This window comes from Seriola dumerili, unplaced genomic scaffold (assembly GCF_002260705.1).
Source record: "Seriola dumerili isolate Sdu_G_001 unplaced genomic scaffold, Sdu_1.0 BDQW01000167.1, whole genome shotgun sequence".
Taxonomy (NCBI): Eukaryota; Metazoa; Chordata; class Actinopteri; order Carangiformes; family Carangidae; genus Seriola; species Seriola dumerili.
In genome coordinates, this window is record NW_019174422.1 from 2115179 (window position 1) to 2140892 (window position 25714).

Consider the following 25714-nt stretch of genomic DNA (forward strand, 5'->3'; position numbering starts at 1 on the left):
TTTGTGTGTATTTAGCATAGACTGCACAGAAAGACGAACATAGTCTCTGTGATGTCACCCACAGGTTTCTGAAGAGCAGTTTTGAAGTTCAGAGTGAGCTGCGCAGCTGTCACCATCTTGGCAGTGTCTGACTCCGCCCCTAACTCCCAACTAGTCTAAAAATGAACAAAGAGGTGGGGCCTGTGAAGACGAGACTTAGGTGGATGACAGTTTGTGGCAAACATACACTCACCCACCTGTCATTCAAAGTGACCACGCCCTCAATTCTGCATAACTTTAAGCCTTAATAAAATGTAAACACGTGAATTATTTAAAAAATCACTCCTGTGCAGTTGTCATGAAGGAGGAAATTAGCTATAGAGACCAAAACTGTTTTTTGTACCAGGGTGTAAACATGTTCATTTCTGCTGTAAAGTTGGGCATTTTAATATGGGAGTCTGTGGAGATTGACTCGCTTTCGGAGCCAGCCTCAAGTGGCCATTAAAGGAACTGCAGTTTTCAGCACTTCATTTTTCAGCCCTGGAGGTTGCTGCTTGGTTTTTAGTTTCTTTGCTCCCAGTTTTGTTTGTCAGTTCTTCTGCTTTCCTCCTGTTGAGTTTCCTCTAAAGATTCCTTGTGATTGTTCCTCAGCTTTATCTATCGTTTAGATGACTTTGGTTTGGATTTTCTAAGTTTTGTGTTCCTGCATCTACTTCAGTTTTTTCTTCAGCATTCTGTAAGTTTCTGGACTTTTGTGTTTATTAAAACTCCTTCTTTGCATTTACTCATTTGTCCTGTCTGTGTTTGGGTCCAGTTACCGTTGACCCCTGACATCCATAAGAGTCTGGTATGATGGCATGTAATATGGCAAGAAAACAAAACAAGGGCCCTCTAGCATCATATTTTCATGACTGACGCTGCTTTCTATGGATGCATTGTATGGGTTCATTCTAAAGATGGAGTGGAGTGGAGTTTTTTCTGTTGATGGTCAGATCTGTCCTGTTCAAACCCACCAACAGCAACAACTTTCCCAAATTTCAGTATCAATCTCCATTTCTTTTTAAATGCTTTCGGTTGTTTTTCCATTTCCATGAAAAGCAGTTGTAGGATCTTGCAGTTATGAACCCGTTTCATGTAGCGACACATTAACAAACAGAAATGGAGGCACATGGTTTCTTCCTCTCCAGTCACTGCATTTGTTAGACTCCCAGTAATGAGTACTGATGCTTTGTGCTAAATGGAAATTGTTCTCTAACTGGTTCCACTGTGTCTAACTCTATATTTTAACTTACCCTTTCTGATCTGGATTATGAGAACACCTGTTAGTATGTGAATGTAAAGTGGTTCAGTTTGTGTGAAGGGATGAGGAGTGGAGTGATGTAACAAAGTCAGATGAGAGTGATAAACAGCAGTTTCCTTTTCTGTGAGAAGAGCAAGTCCTCTGGTGTTTTTTGGTCATGGCTGAAGTCTTCCTGTTTCTTTGTCTTTGTTTAACCTTTATTTAAGGTAATTAAAAGCTAATTATTTACAATGCCAAAGGAGAGTTTAATTTGTCCTAAACAACAGGTTAGTTCTCACTGCTTCTTCTTATATATTCTGACTCCTCCTCATCGCACACCAAGCATGCTTTTTTTCCTCTCAGACAAGAGGCAGGAAACTGAAGAACGACAGAGGCTTTAACCGAGAAACAGAAAGAAAGATTTATTTTTTTGTCATTGAGTCCTTCCACCCACTACACACATGCACAAAACCATAACAGTAGATGAATATGATAAAGCCTGAGCTCCTCTCTGAGCTGCTGTTCCAGTGGTTCCCTGAGTCTATCTGGTGGCAGCGTACACAACATTGGGCTCCAGCTCTCTCTGTGATGCAGGCCTGCGGTTTCTTTTTGGTTTGGTCTGGAAACTTAGAGTTGTGTAGTTCAGGTCATCTGAGCCCAAATTCTGTAAAAATATTGAGAGTCACGTAATGTATTACACACAGTGGAACTTTCATTTCTGCTAAAAGTCATTGAAACTGGTGGATTTGTATGGGGTTCTATTTGTGCCAAAACCTCTGGATGACACGTACAACAACAGAGTCAAACGACAGAGAGTGTAACATGATGACAAAAAATTTAGTTCAAAGTTGAACAGACAGACAAATGTGTTGTCACATGTTCAGTCAACAGTTTGCATGTGGACATAGTTTTGGCTAAAATGGATCCCTATAGATTTGTGGGTTGAACTAAAACAGAATCATTTAGAACATTTAAAGTCCTAGTCATAGTATAGCTAAAATCTAATTTAAGACTTTTAATGGAACTATTACACAGTTCAAAATGATAAAACTCATCTTAATGACCTAAACCAATGTTAGATCTTATAGGAATTAACAAGGCTAATATTATTTGAGGTTAAAGAAGATAACAATGACTTCCTGCTTGCCTATACTTGCTGTTTGTTCCCACTTGCAGGACTATGTGACAAAAATCATTAACACACCAGTCGTCCGTTTAAATTCACCTCTTAGACCATAACCTATAGTTTACAGGTTTTTAGGCAGTGCATAATAATCTCACTGGGCCTCAGTTGTGAGGCCAAAGCATCAGTGATGTTTTGGAGGCTCGTATGGAAACCTAGATAAAATGATTGAAAATTTCACCAGAGACATCTGGTTAGATCTGTTTAAAATGCCTCGTTGTCCCACCAGCCTTGGGTTGATGAAAGGCAATAATGTTGTTAGAGCAAGAATAGTCACTGTCACATGACAATCGGGTGTATCAAGCCCACACAGTGGTTCGTGGCATCGCTCAAATAATCTATAAAGGTTTTACTGGTCCTGTCAGTGTAACTGGACTCAACAACGTATCTGACAGAAACCCTGGTTTATATGAGTAAAAACTGTTTTACCTTGTTTCTTTCTGTCTGTGGTTCTTCATTCACATCTACGTGGCAAAAGACAAAAGTCTGATTAGTTAATTATTATTGATCGCATACTTTAATTTGGAGGTTTCCATCATGTTGAAACAATTCACAACAAATTATATATCAGCTGTACCTTTCTGAAGTTTCCTGATTTTAACAGCCAGAACAATGACCACTATAGTGAGGAAAACAGTCAGACCCCCCAGCACCACACTCATCAGGTTTGTCATTCCACCAGGCACTTCTACAATAAAGATGATAGATTCAGCTCTGGTGGATTTAGACATGGTTAACATTGAAATGATACACCCCATGGTAACAGAGAGACAGGAACCTTACCTTCAGAGTTACAATCCTCTTCATAATCAGATTCATTATTACCTGTGAAAAAGCTAGATTCAATTATTTGACATGTATTTGTTTTTAGTTTGTCTTTGTGTTGTAAATAAATTTGAGACACAGTGTACTGTAAATATGATGAGAAATTACCATCTCTGAAAGAGGTTAGACTTAAATACAATCTTACCTTGAACATATAAATGTATTGTATCGGTGATGACTGTGTGTGCGTCTTTGTAAAATCCACAGAAATACAGTCCAGAGTCAGATAAATCCACTCTCTTGATCTTCAGAAAGACATTGGAGATGTTGGAGCTCATTTCAAATCTATTTTGAAATCCATCACAGAATGAAGCTTCATTTTCAGCTTTGTACATAGAGGAGATACAGCTGGCTTTGGTTCTGTTGACCAGTCTGAACCACTCCATCTGAGTTGGACTTCTGGAAATGTTGGAGCACAGCAGTGTGACGTCTTCACCAGACTGGACGTCCACAGTCTGAGACTGGGACACTGAGACAGAGATCCAGCCTGAAACAAACAAGCAGACACAACAAGAGTTTTACCTCTGAGTGTATAATGTAACAGTTACTGTGATAAGGAGACAGCAACAATTAACTCAACTCTAATATGCAAGTTTAAACTCTGGTGGTATACTGGTTACATCAGTTACATTAGTTCAAACAGTTGAAGTACTTACTCATGCAGCAGAGAAATGACGCTGTTACCACGGTGAAGCTCCTCATTGTTGCATTTAATTGTGTCGCTACAAAGACTGTTTGAACCACTGAGCTCATATAAAGAGGTTTGGAGGGGCGGAGTGTCTTTAGTTTTTCCTCTTGCTCGTCACACTCACCAGCCAATATAATGCAATGCCTTTGCATAAACACTCTATCTTAGCTCCAGCAAATGTCCAATAACATAAAATTTGAAAAATGACCTTACTGGAAAGTTTGTGGTAGGAGAGTCACTATCTTAAGGTACCATGTCACTTCTGCGGTAGAGTCAAATGCAGAGACAAACGCTGCCACAAGGAACTGCAGAATCATAAGGATCAACTGCTCAGTGACTCCTGCAGTATTCTGGACTTTGATTTATACCCTGTTTTATTTTGAAATACTTACCTTATGTGTCCACTGCTTGTGTTACTTCTTGTCTTTGTCCAGTTTCAAGCTATTGTGATTGCCTGCCCCACCCTGATGTGTTACACCTCTGTTTTGTTAGCTGCTCCTTTTGTGTGTATTTAGCATAGAATGCAAATAAAGACAGACATAACCTCTATGATGTCCCCTACAGGTTTCTGAAGAGCGGTTTTGAAGTTCAGAGTGAGCTGCACAGCTGTCACCATCTTGGCAGTGTCTGACTCCGCCCCTTACTCCCAGTTAATCCAAAAATGAACAAAGAGGTGGGGCCTGTGAAGCTGATACTTCAGTGCATGATAGTTTTTGGCAAACATACACTCACCCACCTGTCATTCAAAGTGACCACGCCCTCAATTCTGCATAACTTTAAGCCTCAATAAAATGTAAACACGTGAATTATGTAAAAAATCACTCCTGTGCAGTTGTCATGAAGGAGGAAATTAGCTATAGAGACCAAAACTGTTTTTTGTACCAGGGTGTAAAAATGTTCATTTCTGCTGTAAAGTTGGGCATTTTAACATGGGAGTCTATGGAGATTGAGTCACTTTCGGAGCCAGCCTCAAGTGGCCATTAAAGGAACTGCAGTTTTCAGCCCTTCATTTTTCAGCCCTGGAGGTTGCTGCTTGGTTTTTAGTTTCTTTGCTCGCAGTTTTCTTTGTCAGTTCTTCTGCTTTCCTCCTGTTGAGTTTCCTCTAAAGATTCCTTGTGATTGTTCCTGAGCTTTATCCATCGTTTAGATGACTTTGGTTTGGATTTTCTAAGTTTTATGTTCCTGCATCTACTTCAGTTTTTTCTTCAGCATTCTGTAAGTTTCTGGACTTTTGTGTTTATTAAAACTCCTTCTTTGCATTTACTCATTTGTCCTGTCTGTGTTTGGGTCCAGTTACCGTTGACCCCTGACATCCATAAGAGTCTGGTATGATGGCATGTAATATGGCAAGAAAACAAACCAAGGGCCCACTAGCATCATATTTTCACTGACTGACACCGCTTTCTATGGATGCATTGTATGGGTTCATTCTAAAGATGGAGTGGAGTTTTTTCTGTTGATGGTCAGATCTGTCCTGGTCAAACCCATCAACAAATTTCTGTATCAATCTACTTCTTTTTAAATGGTTTTTGTTGTTGTTACCCTTTCTGATCTGGATTATGAGAACACCTGTTAGTATGTGAATGTAAAGTGGTTCAGTTTGTGTGAAGTGATGAGGAGTGGAGTGATGTAACAAAGTCAGATGAGAGTGATAAACAGCAGTTTCCTTTTCTGTGAGAAGAGCAAGTCCTCTGGTGTTTGTGGTCATGGCTGAAGTCTTCCAGACCACACTGTACTGTCTCTTCATGTGCACCAAATGGTGTGTATCTCGCTCACTCCTCCCCCCACAGCCCATTTCATTCTCTCTATAAGTCAGTTTGACAGTCATCAGAGTCCTTTCTGACTCCTCCTCTATCACACATTAAGTATGCTTCTGTTCCTCTCAGACAACAGGAAACTGAAGAACGACACAGACTTTGACCGTGAAACAGAAAAAAACGTTTATTTTTTGTCATTGAGTCCTTCCACCCACCACACACACACGCACAAAACCACAACAGTAGATGAATATGATAAAGCCTGAGCTCCTCTCTGAGCTGCTGTTCCAGTGGTTCCCTGAGTCTATCTGGTGGCAGCGTACACAACATTGGTCTCCAGCTCTCTCTGTGATGCAGGCCTGTGGTTTCTTTTTGGTTTGGTCTGGAAACTTAGAGCTGCGTAGTTTAGGTCACCTGAGCCCAGATTCTGTAAAAAAATATTTAGAGTCACATAATGATGTAAAAAAACTACACACAGTGTAGCTGCATGTCCAAAAATTATTGAAACTGGTGGATTTGTATGGGGTTCTATTTGTGCCAGAATTTCTGGACGATATGCACAACATAGTCGAAGAACAAGAGAGTGTAACAAGACAACAAAAGTTTTGTTCAAAGTTGAACAGACAGACAAATGTGTTGTCAAATGTTCAGTCGATATAGACAGTGCACATGTAGACATAGTTTTGGCACAAATGGAATCCCATAGGTTTTTGGGTAGTACCATAACAGAATCATTTAAAAACACTTGAAGTCCTATAATCATAATTGAGCTAAAATCTAATTTAAGACATTTAATGGAGCAATAACACATTCAAAAATGTAAAACTCCTCTTAATGTTGAATTTTATGTAACAGGGCTAATATTAATAAAGTTTAAAGAGGACTAGCATGACTTTCTGTTTGCCTGAACGTGCTGTTTGATGCTACTCGCAGGACTATGGTAGCATCATGGAATCTTTGGCGGTACATATGGAAACTGAGATAAAATGGTTGGAAACTGACAGAAACCTTGATTTATATGATTGAAAAACATTGTTTTACCTTATTTCTTTCTGGCTGTGGCTCTTCATTCACAGCTATGTAGCAAAAGACAACAGTGTGATAAGTTAATTATTACCGATACTTTAATGTGGAGTTTTCTGTCACATTGACACAATTTACAAGGGCATGTGCAGCATAATATAAATTATAAATCACCTGTACCTTTTTGAAGTTTCCTGATTTTAACAGCCAGAACAATGACCACTATAGTGAGGAAAACAGTCAGACCCCCCAGCACCACACTCATCAGGTTTGTCATTCCACCAGGCACTTCTACAATAAAGATGATAGATTCAGCTCTGGTGGATTTAGACATGGTTAACATTGAAATGATACACCCCATGGTAACAGAGAGACAGGAACCTTACCTTCAGAGTTACAATCCTCTTCATAATCAGATTCATTATCACCTGTGAAAAAGCTAGATTCAATTTTTTGACATGTATTTGTTTTTAGTTTGTCTTTGTGCTGTTTTCACTTTACTGTGATAATAAATTTGAGATATAGTGTAAATACAATCAGACACTGACTTAAATACAGTCTTACCTTGAACATTTAAATGTGTTGTATCAGCGATGACTGTATGTACGCCTTTGTAAAATCCACAGAAATACAGTCCAGAGTCAGATACATCCACTTTCTTGATCTTCAGAAAGACAGTGGAGATGTTTGAGCTCATTTCAAATCTATTTTGAAATCCAACACAGAATGAAGCTTCATCTTCAGACTGGTACATAGAGGAGATACAGCTGGCTTTGGTTCTGTTGACCAGTCTGAACCAGTCTGTCTGAGTTGGACTTCTGGAAATGTTGGAGCACAGCAGTGTGACGTCTTCACCAGACTGGACATTCACAGTCTGAGACTGAGACACCGAGACAGAGATCCAGCCTGAAACAAACAGCAGAGACAGCAAGAGATTTACTCCTCGTTTGATAAACTAACAATAAGACATTTCATAAATTCAACACTCATGAATTTGCATGTTTAAATCAAAGGTTTCTGGGTAAAAGCGTGACCAACATTTTATTTGTTGCTGCGAATAATTTAATAGCAGTACTTACTGTAGCTGTAGAGAAGTAAAGCTGTTATTAAAGTGAAGCTCCTCATTGTGCGCATAACCATGTCACAGCAAGAGCACTTTATGTTGTGTCTTTGGAAAGGGGCGGGGTATTGAATAGTTCATGCAAGGCGGCTCTAATCTTTCACCACTTTGATATGTGTACATGATCCAACAACAATTTCAGACCATAATTCTTTAGAGGTTTGTCAAGATTTAAACAATCATCATGAAGGTACCCTCATCTAATTTGTAACAGTCGCGTATAGCAGCTCAGACAGTCAGACATGCAAGTTCAGTATTATTGTCATTTATCCATATACAAGTAAACTGTTGGACTAAATGTTCTCCTGTTCAGCCGAGGTACAAAAACACAAAACACGGACAACACAACAATACGGACAGAACAATCAATCAGGATGTCTTCGAAGCCAATATAAAATAAAAAAAATAATACTGTGTTCGATGATAATAAAAAAATGATAAATAAGTGATCTACAGAACTAGGAGAGGTATAATCACAGGCAGCAACACTGGCTCTTTCAACCCCAAGAAACTACTTGCTAAAGCATATGGTCAATCTGCTTCTCCCTGCAGTCCATAACCATCTCTTTTGTCTCATACACCCTGAGGGTCGGGTCTTTTTTTCTGTACCACCCAAGCAAACTCTTCACTTCCTCTCTGTTTCCTTATAGTTACTGATACGATCTACCACAACACTGTCTTCAATGTGAATGATGTAAGCTGCTAAGTGTGAACAGTGTGAAAAGCAGTCGGCTGAGCACGTAGCCCTGTGGGACACCAGTGGTCATCAAATGCTCTGTGGTGTCCCTGTTAAATATCAAAAGCAGAGTGATAGAGGGAGGGGGTTTCTCTCATGCAGACCAAATGCTGTCACAGACCACCACTACAACTACCCACAACTTCTATTACTAGACACACACAAGCCATTGTTCATGTGCACACTACCACTCTCCCTCTTCTTGTGCTATCAATTGGTTCTCCAAGATCTTACTCTCCCAATCTATCAACTGAACCCCTGTAGTGTAAAGTTTCCCCCCCCCCCAGAAGGCGCTACATAACTCTGTCTACCAGAACACATGCTCTGAACTCCACCTCTTAAATCCAGCATTTGAAATGACATTGCTGTGTATGCTGTGAACTTAGCTTTCCTAAAAACAAATCCCACCAAACCCGTCCATGTAGTCAAATAGTCAAATGTTTAGTGATTTAAAAGAAAAACCCATTTGCATTTGGCGGGGGTTAAGTGTTTTATGAAACACTTCAGCAGCCTGGTAGAGCCAAACAAATTCATTTCCTACTCAGGCCGAGACAGCACCACACGCTGACCCTCTTAGCAGCCAATCAAGTGTAACCTCATTTTAAAGCTGTTGTTTGCGCTTGTGCTCAAGACATTCAGTTCTCAAGACCTCAGAGACGATGCACCTGTATACAATCTTCTGTGGAGTATGTAAGTCCTGTGATATATAATAATTTCAGTCTGTGATTCTAATTCTGCTAAAAAAGAAACGAATACCAGCTAATGTTTCTTTAACATTATATGCTTTTGAACCAGTTCACCTGTCAGCTGTGATCCAGTCGGCAAAAGTCAAACAAGACACTCGTGTTGTATCTGCCAGTGTTGGGGACAATGTGACTTTACATTGCTTCTATGACAGCCAAGTGTCGATGCACTTCTCCTGGTACCGACAAACCTTAGGAAGCAGACCTGAGCTCCTGTCGACGATTTACAAATACGACAAACCTTCCAAAGTCTTCCACTGGTTGGAGAAGAACCCTCGTTTCTCTGTACAGATGAAGGAAATGATAAATCATTTACACATCTCTGACGTCCACCTCTCAGATTCAGCCACATACTTCTGTGGAAGCTCACACTCCAACATGGTGGAATTTGGAGAAGGGGTCTTTTTAAGTGTCAAAGGTATTGTGCTTTTTTTTTTTTTTATTTCATTGGCTTTGACTTTAGATGAAATGCAGAAACTGTAGAAATTGGTAGAGGGTTGCATCCAAAATAATTTAGTTTTTTCTTTAATCCCTTGAAGTATCAGAAAAATAATAAAGTGTTTAAACAAGTAAATATGAATTAGAAAATAACACACTTGATAGTTGTAGGCAATTTGAAATATAGGGAGACCAGGGGCGGTTGTAACACTTTTTGCAGTTTTTCCAATAAAATAAAAACCATTTCCACATGGATAGCCAATTTGTTTATCTATATTATAAACTTCAGTGTGTCAACTACTGAAATAATGTATTGAAGTGGAAATATGAACTAGTTGCAAAATTGATTAAATACGGTCACTCCACTGTTACAACAGTGTACAGGGGTTGTAACACATGCCAGGGACAGTCGTAACATGTCGAAAATATACATAATTAATTAATTATTTAAATACTCAAAATGAAAAGGATTATCTATCATTCACGTTGTTTTGATTACTAAATTCTTTTTCGAAACAATGATTACTTGATGATTACTTAATAATGAAAAGTGGAAGCTGTCAAATTATAATGCAAGAAAATTTTTTAATGGGTACAATACACATCCTCAGAAACGTTTAAACATGAAATCAAAATGAAAGAATTTGAAGACTTAGGTAGTCCACATTGATGGAATCACTCAGAGTTACAGTGGTGGCAAGCGTAAACGTCACTTCCATCTGTGCAGTCCTTGTGTGCCCAGACTTTACAGGACCAGCATTGGAGCCAGACCTCCCTTGACCTGGAGTAGCTCTCCAGGCACACAATGTAGAATTGATCTTCATCAGATGAGTCCTTAATTTTCTGCTTCTTCCTGGGTTTGGGTTTTTTTTTTTTTTGAGCTGAAATTCATTTTTCTTTTAGCTTTAGACCTGCTTTTCTCAGCCTCCAGTTGTTTTTTCATTGGAGTATCCATAAGGACAGCAGTTTCTCTTCTTTTCCTCCCCTTTGTTGTCTGTTTTCTTGGTCCAGCTTTTGGATGTGGACGAATGGTGTGAAAAGGTTGTATCCATAGCAGAGGATGATGGCTCAGTCACACATGGTGTGACAGGGGAGGATGCTGCAAGTGGCATGTAGGATGCCACTGTTGCCACAGTGGGTGCTGGCCCTGTAGTCCACACAACGGCATTCATTGCACTGAAAGACACTGACAACTTGGTTCAGGGATGGTTGTAGCAAGGCATTATAACCGTCCAAGTATCACCAGCCATGTTTTCACCTCATGTGAATTAGCTTGACTGCTACTTTGACACATGCTAGTAATTTCTGTGTTTAGTTTAAAAAAACAGTGATTCTAATAATACTTGTTTGGATTCCTAGACATTTGATCACAGGGCAGTTTCCAAAAAATACATCTGATAGAAACGTTACATTTTACCTAAAAAAAAAAAAAACTTCTGGTGATAACTTTCTCTGGGAGTTTCAAATGTGGCTCTTTAATTGTTAGCAAGAAGATAATCTAACTGAGCATGTGCACAATGAGTGTAATCACTCCAGCCTGTTTCTGCCTAGAGGAATTCAAGGTGTTACAACCATCCCATGTTACAGCTGTCCCTGGTCTCCCCCTGTTCATACAGTCTTATCATCAGCCAGAAAAAAACTGGATTTAAAATAAAGAGGCTAATACTCATAATACATATATGTAAAAACTTATTTTATAAGTTATTTTTTTAACTTGTATTTTACCTTTTTTAACCCTTTTATAACTTTTTTTTTTTGCTTTTGGATTTAGAGGCTAGACTCCAGAAAATTGTCCAGGGGCCAGTGTCTGAGACCATACAGCGTGGAGGCTCTGTGACTTTAAACTGTACAGTTCACACTGGGAACTGTGATGGGGATCGCAGTGTTTACTGGTTCAGATATGGATATGACCAAGGAATTCTTTACACACACGAAAGTCAGTGTAAACACGTCTCTACACCGGGGTCTCCTTCACAGAGCTGTGTGTACCATTTGCAGAGGAAGAACCTGAGCTCCTCTGATGCTGGAACCTACTACTGTGCTGTGGCCTCCTGTGGGGAGATACTGTTTGGTAATGGAAGCAAGTTGCTTGTCACAGATTATGTTAAAGACCAAATGGCACAGATGAGTATCTTTGTCTGGCTCTCCATCATTAGAACTGGGATCCTCGTGTTCTTTGTAATGGTTTGTCTTTTGGTTTACATGTCTAAGAGCTGGTAAAATCTGGGCTCATCTTAATCTGTGTTTCACGTTAGCTCAAACATACCATCAACACAAGTAATTCCAGTTCTTTCACCTTGTGCTGGGGCACTACCACAGTGGGTTGACACATCAAAACAGTTTATGTTAATGGAAGATCATTCTCTTTTTCTATTGGTAAGTTTGAATCAGATGAAGTCAGCATTCCATACAGAGTCCCTCAAGGGTCAATTCATGGTCCACTGCCATTTATATATGCTCCAACTCTGGTCCATCATTCAGCAAACAGTATTTCAACAGTATTTTCATATAGATATCAAATATTGGATGGCCAAAACTTTTTACAGCAAAATGAGGACAAAACAGATTCTTTTAATAGGTCCAAATGCTATGAGGCACCAGATTCTCTGTTTGTTGAGTCCTCTGACTGTAAAACCGTGTCAACATGCCAGAAAAGTGTGATTTTGGATGCTCACATATCTAACATCTCCAAGACTGCCATTTATCATCATTTATTGTTAATATATATCAACGAATGGCTTAGCTCCTCCTAACGTTATTGACATACTCAATGAGCACACACGAGATAGATTCCTCAGATCAGTGGTTCACATCAAGGAACCTAGACTGACAGAAAATAGACCACAGAGCCCTGTGTTTTATTAAAGAAAAAAATTGAATCTCATTACCAAAGTAGTCATTCATTCTGTCATTGTGTTTCTTATGGATGGAATTATAGTGGAATACATCATTCCCTATTTGCTTTTATCCGTATTATTATTATGATTCTCTTCTTATAATAATTAGAATATCTCTGTATTATATTCCCCCTTTTATTGTAATACCTTCTTATCTTTTATGTTTTCATTATGTATGTCTTTTATTTCTGCTTTTTATCTTGAAGCACATTGAGTCTACGCCTGATGTATGAAATGTGCTGTATAAATAAACTTGACTTGACTTTTTGAAACATTGTGCATGTCAGGAAAATGCACCTTTGATGGTTAAGAGACCAAAAAAACCTTGAGAACACCTCGACACTTGCGCTCCACGAATCTATTGTCTGATCAACCCATAAACATGACTTTAGGTTTCGCTAACCACAGTGCCACATAACATCTGTGATTTCTCTTCACAAGCTGTGTCATCAGAGAGCGACACACACAAAGAAACACACTGTGTTGTGGAACATCAATGAACTTCTAAACATGTAGTTTGATCATAAAAATACATTTCTGTGATCTACTGAAAGTCTTCACAGGTGGAGTTCCACTGGTTCTTTGCAACAAAATGAGGACTTCCTGCCTCAAACCACCTACATACAAACACAAAGGCTCTTAGACACGTGCTCGTGACCCAACTCTACCAATGTACAGAAAGATCTCTTCTCTGACTGCTGACCACAAGAATGCTACGCTGACACTGAAAGGTTTGGCCTGTTTCTTGTGATGAAGCTGCAACATGTGACTCGTGGAAGAAATGTTACTTTGATAGTTGCACCATACACATATCTCTTTATGTCAATAAGATTAGACAAATGTGTGCAAAAAATTCATTCTTCACTGGACATGAATATTCACAACACACATTATTTCAGTATAATTATTCTTTGAAGGGCAGATAATGTCTGTTTTAGTTCATATTTGTGTCTCTGGATAAACTGAAATCTTGCATGCAACAACTATTTAATTTGTTTATTTATAAATAACATAGAAATACAGAAAGTACAGTAATAATTTTCATGGTTTTGTTTTTAGTTTGTTGTAGTGTTTCATAATGTTATGCTGTCAATGAGGAATTATTGATTTTTTTCTTTAAGAAATACAGCACTTTTTTTTTTTAATCTCACCACTATTTAACTCAGCCATTTAATTTAGATTCTTTAATTATTTAAAATATTTATTACAGCTCATCTGTACTACATTTATATTTTATAAGACAAACTTCAAAGTGTTAAATAACAGTTAGTTCAAATCAGTTATTGGTAGTTTCTGGTTTTTCCCTTAAATTATAAACAAAGTAAATTTTAATTTGGATGATTCAGGATTTATAGTTTTGCTGGCATTTCTGTATGAAATTAAATGCGGCCTGAAATTTCATTTACATTTACATTTACATCCTTCAATTATATTCAAAACAGCCTCAGAAACCTAGTCCACACGCTTTAAACACACTTCAGTCTGTTATAAAGGAAAAAATTAAGGTTCAATACTGAAATATGATTTGGAGGAACTGCACTAATTACATATAAGAACAATACTATTATTAATGATTAATGAATAAGGTATTTAATTTAGATTTTGAAAACAAACTTTTGTATTATTTTGTATAATGAATTAACAGATCTCACATACTTATATGAGTCTAAAACTTATAACATCAAGAATTTCTTGGACTGAAAATTGCACTTAAACCGTTAGTGTCTTACTGTTAATAATCCTGTTCCTGTTATTGCAGAGTGCATGGAAATTAAAGTAGTAACACAATTTTTTAAGTTTTATATCGAAACATCACAATAAATCTGTGGCTATTAGAGATCCTCTTAGTTGGGGGGCCCGCCTTCCTCCTGTTGTTTTCTATTTGCATGATGTGAACCATCCTTCATTTTGTTTTTGCTACACTAGCGAATCATATCTGTGGTCAGTGGGTGGACACACACCTGCACCACTGAAGTCCTGCAGTTGACATCACAGCCTTCTCTGCTGGCGTGTAAACGCGTTAACACCGACTGCTGCGCAAGCTCAAAGCAGATTTCTGTCATGTCAGGCCCACAGCGAACTGAATGCGCTGAGCCTAAAAAGCCACAAAGATTTTATCTAATCTACTGTAAAGTCATTTGAAACCACACACACACACACACACACACACACACACACACACACACACACACACACACACACACACACACACACACACACACACACACACACACACTGACTCAATGACTTTCTCCCTGATAGTTTAATTTCATATTCACCTGTCTGAATATAGTTTGTCTGTGACTGGTAGCACAGACAACAAACCGACCTCAGTCTACTGATGTAGTCTCCTGGAAACCACAGAGACAAAGACAAAAACATGACAGCGTCTGAGATCTTCTCTTTTTACTGTCAACTGCACAGAGGTTATAAAAAGCCTCTTGCACATCTGTGTTTGTGGAAACATGTAGAATAAACAACCCACAAACAATGTTCTGTGGTTACTCTGTGACGACTTTGGCCCTCTAACAGGAGACAGGTGGGGGTTTTTTTTTTTTTTAAATGGAGGAGCTTAGTTTATTTAAAGGCAAATGTAGGTGAAATCATATTGACAGAAATGCTGGTGATTCAAAAATAATTCCAACGAAGAAGAGATGAAACACGTCCAGCTCTACTGCCTCACACTGGAGTACACACATTCACCCAGGGCGTCATCCCTCTGTCTTCTCGATCTGTTGACCGTAGGAGCCTTTAAAGCAGCATAATGAAGGTTTTCTGCATCTTGACATAACTGGTGATAAAAGATAAAAAGGTTAATTATTAATATATAGTATAAGAAACAGCACAGGAGAGACATGCACAGAACCCGGCAGGTGTCATGGAGAAAAAGATGAATTCATACTCTCAAATTAATCATCTGTGTGCATTGATTTAAAATAACACCTTAAACAACATAGTTAACCTTTGTTAACTTAGGTTTAAGGCGTGTCAAAGATAACACAGTGTTGTTTAACAGTCATAAACCGAAGTATATCAGCAAAATCAACACAAAACTGACATCTAATTGGTGGCAGCCAAAACTGAAACAATGAAAACACAAATGTTCCCCTATGATATACACACAAGCCCTGACACTTTTCTTTTTTTCTTTTTTTTTTGCTGGGCCTATGTCGGGCCAACGTGAAAAGAAAAAAATCTTCTAAAAATTCTTTATTTTTCATAAGGAAATGATACATACCTCTGTATTTGGAGTAGAGGTCGCTGAGTCTGATTATGAGACACAAAAAATAAAAAGTCCTGTTATTAAAATGCGATTTTCACTCAGCACTTGCTTTCATCTTCACATAGTAACATTTACCTGTACATTGGAAGTTTGTTTTGTAAATCTTGTAAACTGAGAACGCCAAAAAAACAACCAGGATGGAGGTGAGCGCCAAAGCTCCACTCAAGAAGTACACCAAGACAACAGAGCTCACATCATCTGCAGAGAGTTGGACACCAGGAAACATAACAGAGCTTTTAGATTTCTATCTTAGTGATGATTAAAGGACATAAATAGATATTTTCAAACAATGCTGACATGCTCATTTGTACACTGAATGGTTTATGGGTCATTGACATGTGAAGCCTCACATCGGCCTTGGCTGAACTTTGAAATGCATATATTGAATTTTTTTTTTTTTATTTCAGCATTTTATGACTTTTTATTGGATAGTGCAGTGGAGAAAGGAAGTGGAGGGAGAGAGAGAAGGGGGATTACATGCAAAAAAGGGTCGTTGCACACGGCATATGAGCCCATCCGTGTGGTAGGCGCCCTAATCATTTGGCCATCAAGTCACCCCCTTGAAATGCATATTTGATGGAAACAAGGACTTACAGTTACAACATTCAGTGAAATAGCGCCAGGAAGGAATTGCTTAATGGCCACTGTGGGCATGAGGAATTATTACACCAATAACTCTTGTTAAGTGCTGTATTAAGATAGACCTAAAAGACACACTATTTGTCAAATGGGCAGCCCCTGGTAGAAGGTTACTTACCCTCAAAGTCCAGCTTGGTCCCGTCTCCAAACAGTATGTGTCCACATGAGGCAACAGCACAGTAGTAGGTCCCAGCATGAGAACGGTTCAGGCTCTGCATCGGCAAGTTGTAATCACAAGTGTGTGGTTGTGTGTTAGATTTCCTCTCACACTGATCATTCCTGTCTCCATGAGTGTAAATGAGTCCTGGATGAGATTCTTCAGAGTCTTTGAACCAGTAAACACTGTGTTCTCCATCACAGGTCCCAGTGTGAACTGTACAGTTGAGAGTCACAGAGCCTCCTGGCTGGATGGTCTCAGACCCTGACTGATGGACCCAAGCTTGGACGTTCAAACTTGAATCTTGCACAGTGACAGTCGTGCCGTCACAAAATTCAAACTCATATAAGTTGCTACGTACACAGTAGTAAGTAGCTGAGTCTGAAATGTGCAAATGTGATATCCTCAAGTTATTTTCCTTGTTTCCAGTGTACAGTGAGAAACGTGGATCGTTAAATTCACCGGTAAAGGTGCCGTTGTTGTTATGTTTATAGAATGTAGACATCAGCTTTGGCTTCTGGCCCAGAGTTTGCTTATACCAGTAAAACATCACTGCCTCATTTTCCTGACAGACGCACTGCAAAGTCACACTGTCCCCAACAATAGCTGATTCAAAATGTAATGATGATTTTTTCATAGCTGTCAAATGAGCTGCAGGAGAAGAGACAAGGCAAATACACAAGTCATTCATCTGGATTACAGAAAGCATGAAAACATGCAAACATGGTTTAAAGCACACAACAAGCAGTCACGAAAACAAAGCTCACCCATATTTGCCAAGAATAGGCATGTGAAATACACAGCAAAGCTTGGAGGTGTCATCGTGCTTCAAATGCTGAGATGAATGACTGAATCTCTTTACGTTCTCCACCCTTCACAGAGAAGACTGAGTGTGACTGGCCAATCAGATTGAACATCCTATTTTGGGAACACTGAACACATGATCAGTGCCGCCTACCCTGGCAATTTTTTGTCCTTGAGAAGAGCTTGATCAACATCACTATTTGTTGATTTGATAACAACCTGCAATATATATGTAGACGTAAAGTATTTGAAATAATGACTTTTAAGATAGAGACTCAGCAGCTTGATCAGTAGTTCAGGACATTTCTTTCAAAGTAAAAGTCCAAAGTATCAGTAATACAAAGTGTTTAACAGGTAAATGTTGGCAATAAACGAATGGCTTGATGGTCATATTAAAATGAAATAGACATCTGAACACTTTAATAACTTACATCACGCTTCAACCTATATTACTTACTAATGTGTATATAGAGTATGTAAGATGTGACATGTGACCACAGTGAGCACCTATCCTCAGGGAAAATGAGATCATTTTGGGATTTGGTGACAAAACTTCAGGCAAAAAGGAATATGAAATATATTTTACACTTAACTGTATATAAAGGCATGTGTGGTTTTTATGGCAATGGCTGCCCTGGTGATTGGAAGACATTGCCAAGAAACTGTGCTGATTTGTTGTAGATGTTTGCAACACTTTTTTTGTGAACTCCCAAAGACAGCCTCTTATTTTGGTGGGCGTAGAGATGATATAATAACTGTTTTGTTCCAAAATTTCTAATGAACATTAGATGACTAAAACTGTTATAGAGGAGAGCACTAGTTAACATAAGATGGCTCTCGCTCTCTTACCTACCTGCATTATCACCAGCTGTGACATCGGGGCTGGTACTGTCTTCACCTTGTGAGTCCTCGTGTGTGTGTGTGTGTGTGTGTATGTCATGGCAAAATGTGCTCCTGGAGACACCTGCTGTAGGAGGAACCCCCACAGAGGGGCTCTTGAGTCTGGAGTACTATGGCAGGGGGGGTTATATGGACAGATTTGTCAATGGGATTTACAGGTGTGCAGTTGAGATCAAAATGAGTTTGAAGATGGGCGTGCACCGACTCATGAGCACTTAGTAAACATGTAATAACATAGTAATGAACACAGTGTACTCAGGTAATAATGTAGGCATAACCACTGAGTACTCATGAGCTGGAGCGTCAACATGTCGACAGGCATCACAGCAGATCTGATGTCCTCCAGGTTACGTTTCATTACATGAGCCTTCAGTTCTTTTGTCGTGGGGGCTTGTATTTCAAATTGGTGTGTGCACAGCACGTTATCTGAATTTTACACAGCTGCCTTTGAACAATGACTTGTTTTTGCTCTTGACTTTCTGCCCGAGCTGCTGTGCACTGTGGCCTGGAGGCCACAGGCCAGTCTTCCTGCGTTTGAGCGAAAGAGTTAAGTTTCCACCAGTGGAAACCCGTACACAGTAGTTCACACCCTTGTCACCACAGAAGTCAAAACAAAAGTCAAACGCTGAGAGCTGGCTAGAGAGCCACTTACGTTTCCGCTTAGAAGAGGGTAATAATAGATCAAAAGGGACTTTTGAGCTTTACATATCAATGTCTGCATCCACTGCTGTTGTAGATGACAATCTTTTTGTGGTGGCCTTTAGCATATACATTTTACTTTAGACACCCACTGCGCCTTTGATACAAGTTTTCAGCTGAACCTTGTTTTATTAACAAACTGCAGTTACTTTCTACTTTTATTCTGAAATTACAGAGTTCTTAGTGATATTCTTGTTATTCACAGTGTTACTTTTGTGACTTTCTGCTTGCTTCATTTTGTCACCACCAATAGTGACTACTTACTTTAGTCTTCAGCAACAGACTTTCTGTCAATGATGACGTCCTCACTTTAAATTAAAGGGTCAGTTCACTCAAGTCACTCACTGACCACTTTATGTTTTAGGGTTTGAGGTTTTGAGATATGCATCTTTGAGATTCATGCTGTCACTGCTCCTTGAGATTCACAGATTTCATTTGAGCTGCTCAAAGCTTTGAAAAATGACTTTTGGTATCACATTGACCAACTTTTCTTGGAACTACTTTACTCTGAAGAAATAGTCCCCACGGGAAATGCTCACTGTGAGGTGAATGAATTGTCCTAGGATCCTGAGCATAGCAAACGTGTTTTCATGTGTACGAGCTTGCAGTCTCGTACTTCCCCGTTTTTACTGGTGAGTGACAGCATATATTTGTAGATTAGTAGAAGAGTGTAACACTATTGAATGTGTGTTCACATTCATGTACTCGTGCTGGAGATAAACAAAACTGAAACCCACTCATGGGACAGTAGTCCCACAGACACATACAGAGGTTTAAAATCGCACTGGGAACCTTTCAGGGAAACTTACAGGAACATTCTTCTGATCCTCTGTGACGGTTTTAGTATTTTCATTAGACCCAAAAGCAGCAGACAGACAAGGTGAGCGGGTTTAAGGTTGTTTAATGAAAAGATGGTAAGGGAAGGGGAAACTGGGGGCTAGAATACATAGCCTGTGGTTGGCTCTGAGCCTCTCGTCTGATTTTGACAGACCAGGCCATGAGGCACTGCCGTTGGCTGAGGTGTTACACAACCTGATGATCGTGGGGACAAAGGTTCTCCTGAACTTCTCAGTCCTGAGCTTCCTGAGGAAATGGCATCCGTTCAGGGACCAGTCCAGTTTACTGTCCAGGTGCACACACAGGTATTTATAAGTGTGCACCACCTCGATGTCCTGCTCTCGAATGTTGACTGGCTGAAGGGTGGGCCTACACCTCCTAAAGTCCACGACCATCTCCTTGGTCTTGGAGGTGTTCAGAAGGAGGCAGTTCTTGTCGCTCCATTCACTGAAGGCCATCGTCAGATCCCTGTACTCCTCTTCCTGCGCGTTCCTGATACGCGCCACAGCAGCTGTGTCATCCGAGTGTTTCTGGATGTGGACTCACGGTTATATAAAGTTCGCCGCGTACAGGGTGAACAGCGGCTAAAACTCGTTTTGATTACGGCAGCACATCGCTCAGCTTCTGTGCCGGTGCTCCTGCTGCTTCTCTAAACTGGTAGTGTGCTGATCTCAATCTACTGCAGGGAATACACTGACTGTAGATAAGTACCTCACACAACCCCATGTTAAATAACCCAGACTATCACTTTAAATGAATTACTCCCCACATGTATGCTCCATGCTTTCGGGCATGTCCAACCGGGAGGAGGCCTCGGGGGCCGACCAAGGACACGCTGGAGGGATTATATCTCTCGGCTGGCCTTGGAACGCCTCGGGATTCTCCCGGAGGAGCTGGTGGAAGTGGCTGGGGAGAGGGCCGTCTGGACCTCTTTGCTGAGGCTGCTGCCCCCCGCGACCTGGATCCGGATAAGCGGGAGACGACGAAGACGAAGACAAAGACGAAGACGAAGAAGATGTATGCTCCAGCGTCTTCACATGTTGCTGCTGATACACTCAGATTTGATTGAATGATGAAAATCATCAGCAAATTGAGCTACAGTCTCTTCCCTGCAGTAAATTTGTACCGCACACTAGGTGGATCTCCGAGCTTCACTGGCTTTGTGTGTGAAGGTGCTCATGAATAGCTTCCAGGTGGGTTTTGGGAGCTGGAAAACAACTAGAAAGTACAGCATCATCTCATCTGCTTGTCTGGCTCTGCTTCTTCTGTCACAGCAGTCTGACCTACACTGACGGAGCAGATTTCACCAGCACCAACTTGTCCTACATTCCAGCACGTCCGTCAAGGCTGATTGGTTCATCATCCTCAACTTGCAGAACATTGATTGGCTGCTGAGACGCTGAACTTTATGTGGTTTTTCAGCAGCTGTGGTTTCATTTCAGATGTCATAGTGAGTGTGCAGACCTCTGCGGCAGCAACATGACTAACATGAAACATGATGGATGGAACACAAAATGCAAAAGTCCCTGTTCTGTGCAAAAATGCATGTGAATTTCTCTCTTTACTCCCTCCACTGCAGCTCAGGGAGGGAAAAACCAAAGGAATATTTTGTACTAACTAAGGACTGAAACACAACTCACTTATTTATTAACCCAAAACCAAACATGTCAGATAGAAGAAAAACTCTGCAGATGTCCTCATGTCGAAATTGCTGTGCCGAATGAATTAAAAAATAAGACTTGTACTGATTGGTCAACAAGTCGGCGCTGATCACATGCTCACTGCCAACCGTGATGTCCAGTTTTGTCCCTTAAGAAGAATCACGTGGTGATTGAGAGACGTATCGCGTCTCAAAAATCATTGAAAAGTGGATGACCTCTGCTTGTACAGCAGAGGAGATTAGCCTCAGCTTGCTATGTTGTATTCACCACATGTGTATATTTCTTTAAAGATTGTTTTTATGGCATTTCTGCTTTATTTTGTAACAACGGTAGAGATGGACAGGAAAGTCAAGGGAGAGAGAGAGAGAGAGAGAGGGGATGACGTGCAGCAAAAGTCCCGGGCAAAAAAACCTGCCAAGTACACCAACACAGCACGGCAGCAATTTGCAATATAACCTGTATCATTTAATGAGGAACATAAATATTCCCAAACCCTATGATTTTGTGCAGTTTTTCCATTAATTGATATACGTAATATGTGTGGTTGTACGAGGACAATTATGAGAACTGACCGTGTCACATAAAAAATAAATAATGCAGCTGTCGTCGTACGCTGAAAATCCCCTCTTCATGCCTTTAAATTCTGGGAAATACAATGTGTGATTTCTTCTCCTAACTCTGACTTATCTTATTTTATTAATAATCTTTACTTTATTTATCAGGCACGTTTCAAAAACAAGTTTGCAAAATGTTTCACAGACATGAAAGCAGAGAAATATATAAATACATTTATAGGTTTGTGGGTGCACGCACACACATAAACACACGCACACATTTACGAAACTTTACAAAACCATAAAGAGATTTTATCACTACGCCAGTGAGCACATGCCAAAAGGTTTGCGGCTTGTAATCAACACAATTACAAATTCAATTGCAGCATTAATGATTATAAACATACACTCATTATTTGCCTTTTTCCAAGGCTGCAAACACCTTTATCTTCATCCATCATTTTGCAGCCTGCAGTGTAAAATCTTTCACGTGCACCTCAAATCTTCATATATTGTCACTGGAAAAGCTTCTGCAGTTAGTTCATAACAAGGCAAAGCACTTGAAACGACATAATTAAAGCCGTGCCCTGTCACAGAGACAAAGCTTCACCGCTTTACACTGGAGTACACACATCCATCCTCTGTGTCACCCCTTAGTCTTCTCGATCTGTTGGACTTCTTTACGTTTAAAGCAGCATAATGGAGGTTTTCTTCATCTTTGCAACTCTGGTAACGACAATATCAAACAATAAATCAAAATGTGGCGCATGATATACTGCATTTAAGAAATATTTGCATTGGAATCATTTTGAATGTACGAATCTACAGACAGAAAGAAAGTACCTCTGCATTCATTGTGGAAGAAGCTGGAAATCCTGCACGAGATCCTGAAAAACAGTGGAAAGCGCGTTTCTATGATGTCATATTCAGCAAGTACACAATATAGATACGAACAATAGCATTTACCTGAATTATGGCAGCCGTTTCTCTTACTTATCGTGTACATAAAGAAAGCCAGTAAAACGCTCAGGATGGTAGTGAATGCCAAGGCGCTGCTCAAGAAATACACCAGTACAAGAGAATCCCCCTCATCTGCAGAGAGACAGACATGAGGAGGCTGTGTTCATCTTCCATTTAATTATAATATAATCATAAGTATTTATCAGCTCAAACAACTTCTACTAGAAAGTGACTCACCCTCAAAGTCCAGCTCGGTCCCATCTCCAAACAGTATGTGTCCACATGAGGCAACAGCACAGTAGTAGGTCCCAGCATGAGAACGGTTCAAGTTCTCCATCGGCAAGTTGTAGACACAGGTTTGTGTTTGTGGTTTCCTCTCACACTGATCATTCCTGTCTCCATGAGTGTAAATGAGTCCTGGATGAGATTCTTCAGAGTCTTTGAACCAGTAAACACTGTGTTCTCCATCACAGGTCCCAGTGTGTACTGTACAGCTGAGAGTCACAGAGCCTCCTGGCTGGATGGTCTCAGATCCGGACTGATGGACCAAAGCTTGACTGATCAGTCCTGAACCCTGTACACTGACAGTAGCTCCTTCCCCAAATTCAAATGTTACTGAATGGCTACTTGCACAGTAGTAAGTAGCTGAGTCTGACGTGCGTAAATCTGAGATCCTCAAATGATTTTTACCGGTTCCAGTGTCCAGTGTGAAGCGTGGATTGTTCTCGTATTCATCATAAAAAGTGCCATTTTTATTATACGTGTAGAAGCTAGAGATGAGCTTCGGTTTCTCTCCCAAAGTTTGCTTGTACCAGTAATACCTTGCTACCACCCCGTCGTCATAGAAACATTGCAAAATTATACTTCGGCCAACATGAGTTGATATAAAACCACTCTCTTGGCGAACAGATGAGGAAAGAACATTCATCTGAGCTGCAGTGACAGGAGAGATGAGGCAAACACAAAATTAATTCTTCATGATAACTATGAAAGGTTTTGAATAAATAAGAAGCAATCACACCTAGAGTGACCAAACTCTATAAAAGTTAGAACAGCCAAAGAAAAAAAAAAACTCACCCATTTTGCACAAGAACAAACATGCCACATATAAAACCAACTCTGGAGAAGTCATCGTGTTCAAATAGCTGACTGGACTGAAAAGAGTCTTGATTTTTTTCTCCCTCTTCACAGACAAGACTGTGTTTGATTGGCCAATCTGAAATGACTATGTCCTGTTAAAGAAACATGATCACATGTTCACTACCACCTAGTTTTCCATGATGAGAGATCTATGAATTACTTTTCAACTTGGCATTAGATTTAAAATCGCCAAAATATAATAGAATGCTCATCCTCACTCATGTAACACTGTACTGATCTCACTTTGGGTTCTATTCTACATGCTTGGTTAATATTTAGTTTCTTTAAAAGTACAGAAAAGGCAAAAAAAGTATAACAACTTGGTAATGCTGGTCATCCAATAGGTGGCAATACGGGTCTTTTTTATCAACCTCTTCTTAAGACCCCCTCTGGTTAAAATCCCTTTTTTAACCTTGTTAACATGTCCACATGGTCTTTTTATATAATACATAATATAATATAATACAAGACATATCATGTGCGTAATAAACAGTCAACGCCATGACTGAGCGTTTCCCCCTTGAACTACAGGGAACCAACGACAGTCTCATAAAAACAGATTCAGACAGCCAGGGTTTCATACGTCACAAACTTAAGGAACCAATCCTGTCAACTTGTGGGGACAGGGGGCGGGGCTAAATAAACCCGAAACCTTGTCAGTACAGAGAGAGAGAGTTAGCATTAGCACAACCACTAACACTGTGTCAGCCACCCCATTTTGTGACTTGTCTGATTGTGGAGCTGCTTGGGGACAAACCCACGGCTGAGGAACAACTGGTTATTACCGCCAAGATCCACAACAACAGGGATCTAGTCAACATTCTCAAGCACCCCTTCGGTTTTGACGCCTGGGTGTACGTCTTTCCTGACTTCATGACCGCAGCCTTTCAACCATGTCAGGAAGATGTTAACAGCAGCCAAGCCAAGGGTACTGTCCATTTCCCAGCCAAGTGTCATGTTGATTACAACTCCTCCTGCCGACACCAAATAGTTTCTTAATTCCTTAGAGATTCACACTTGACTTTTGTTATATCTAATTAATTTAGGGATGACGTGGATGCATGAAGCTCCCAAGATTAGAGGAAGAAGGCATGTTTTTTATATCACCTCCTTATTTAGAAGATACACTACCAGTCAATGTATTCTCTTGTATTGCAGATCGTGCTCTAGAAGCCTATATGTTTCTGTGTTCCCCCAACTGATTTTGAAACAAAGTTATACTACCTGCTATACTAATGATAGAACTGATAGATTTTTTATACAGAGGAGACAGACACAGGGTTGTTGTTGTTGTTGTTGGATGGGTTTTGTTATTTCTTTGCTTTAGAAAGGACTTCACTTTACACTTTTAATGAATACATGCTTGATTTTCATTTTGTGTCATTTGGCATGTTCAGACTAAGCCTGTTTGC

The 25714-nt window shown here is 39.8% G+C and overlaps 4 protein-coding genes across 5 annotated transcripts; all 4 read right to left on the minus strand.

Moving 5' to 3' along the window:
* Positions 1-1764: 1764 nt before the first annotated feature.
* On the minus strand, positions 1765-3975 carry LOC111226930. The gene is made up of 6 exons (XM_022752240.1): positions 3923-3975; positions 3412-3753; positions 3225-3266; positions 3019-3129; positions 2871-2905; positions 1765-1922 (listed from the first exon to the last, which is right to left on the minus strand). The coding sequence occupies exons 1-6, from the start codon at positions 3966-3968 to the stop codon at positions 1800-1802; spliced, it is 699 nt and encodes a 232-aa protein (XP_022607961.1). The 5' UTR covers positions 3969-3975; the 3' UTR covers positions 1765-1799.
* Positions 3976-5880: 1905 nt separating this feature from the next.
* Positions 5881-8319, minus strand: LOC111226929. The gene is made up of 6 exons (XM_022752237.1): positions 7814-8319; positions 7299-7640; positions 7121-7162; positions 6915-7025; positions 6753-6787; positions 5881-6138 (listed from the first exon to the last, which is right to left on the minus strand). Exons 1-6 carry the CDS (start codon positions 7872-7874, stop codon positions 6016-6018), a joined length of 714 nt encoding a protein of 237 aa, XP_022607958.1. The 5' UTR covers positions 7875-8319; the 3' UTR covers positions 5881-6015.
* A 2020-nt stretch (positions 8320-10339) lies between these two features.
* Positions 10340-17575, minus strand: LOC111226887 (immunoglobulin kappa light chain-like). 2 transcript variants are annotated; one of them, XM_022752192.1, is made up of 6 exons: positions 17515-17575; positions 16709-17398; positions 16027-16149; positions 15907-15935; positions 15366-15459; positions 10340-10957 (listed from the first exon to the last, which is right to left on the minus strand). In XM_022752192.1, exons 1-6 carry the CDS (start codon positions 17567-17569, stop codon positions 10692-10694), a joined length of 1257 nt encoding a protein of 418 aa, XP_022607913.1. In that variant the 5' UTR covers positions 17570-17575; the 3' UTR covers positions 10340-10691. The 2 variants fall into 2 exon arrangements, with proteins under 2 accessions (XP_022607913.1, XP_022607914.1); XM_022752193.1 differs by lacking the exon at positions 16027-16149.
* Positions 17576-22234: 4659 nt separating this feature from the next.
* LOC111226889 lies at positions 22235-24299 on the minus strand. Its single transcript, XM_022752196.1, has 5 exons — positions 24240-24299; positions 23400-24095; positions 23169-23294; positions 23046-23089; positions 22235-22928 (listed from the first exon to the last, which is right to left on the minus strand). The coding sequence occupies exons 1-5, from the start codon at positions 24292-24294 to the stop codon at positions 22809-22811; spliced, it is 1041 nt and encodes a 346-aa protein (XP_022607917.1). The 5' UTR covers positions 24295-24299; the 3' UTR covers positions 22235-22808.
* Positions 24300-25714: the final 1415 nt, after the last annotated feature.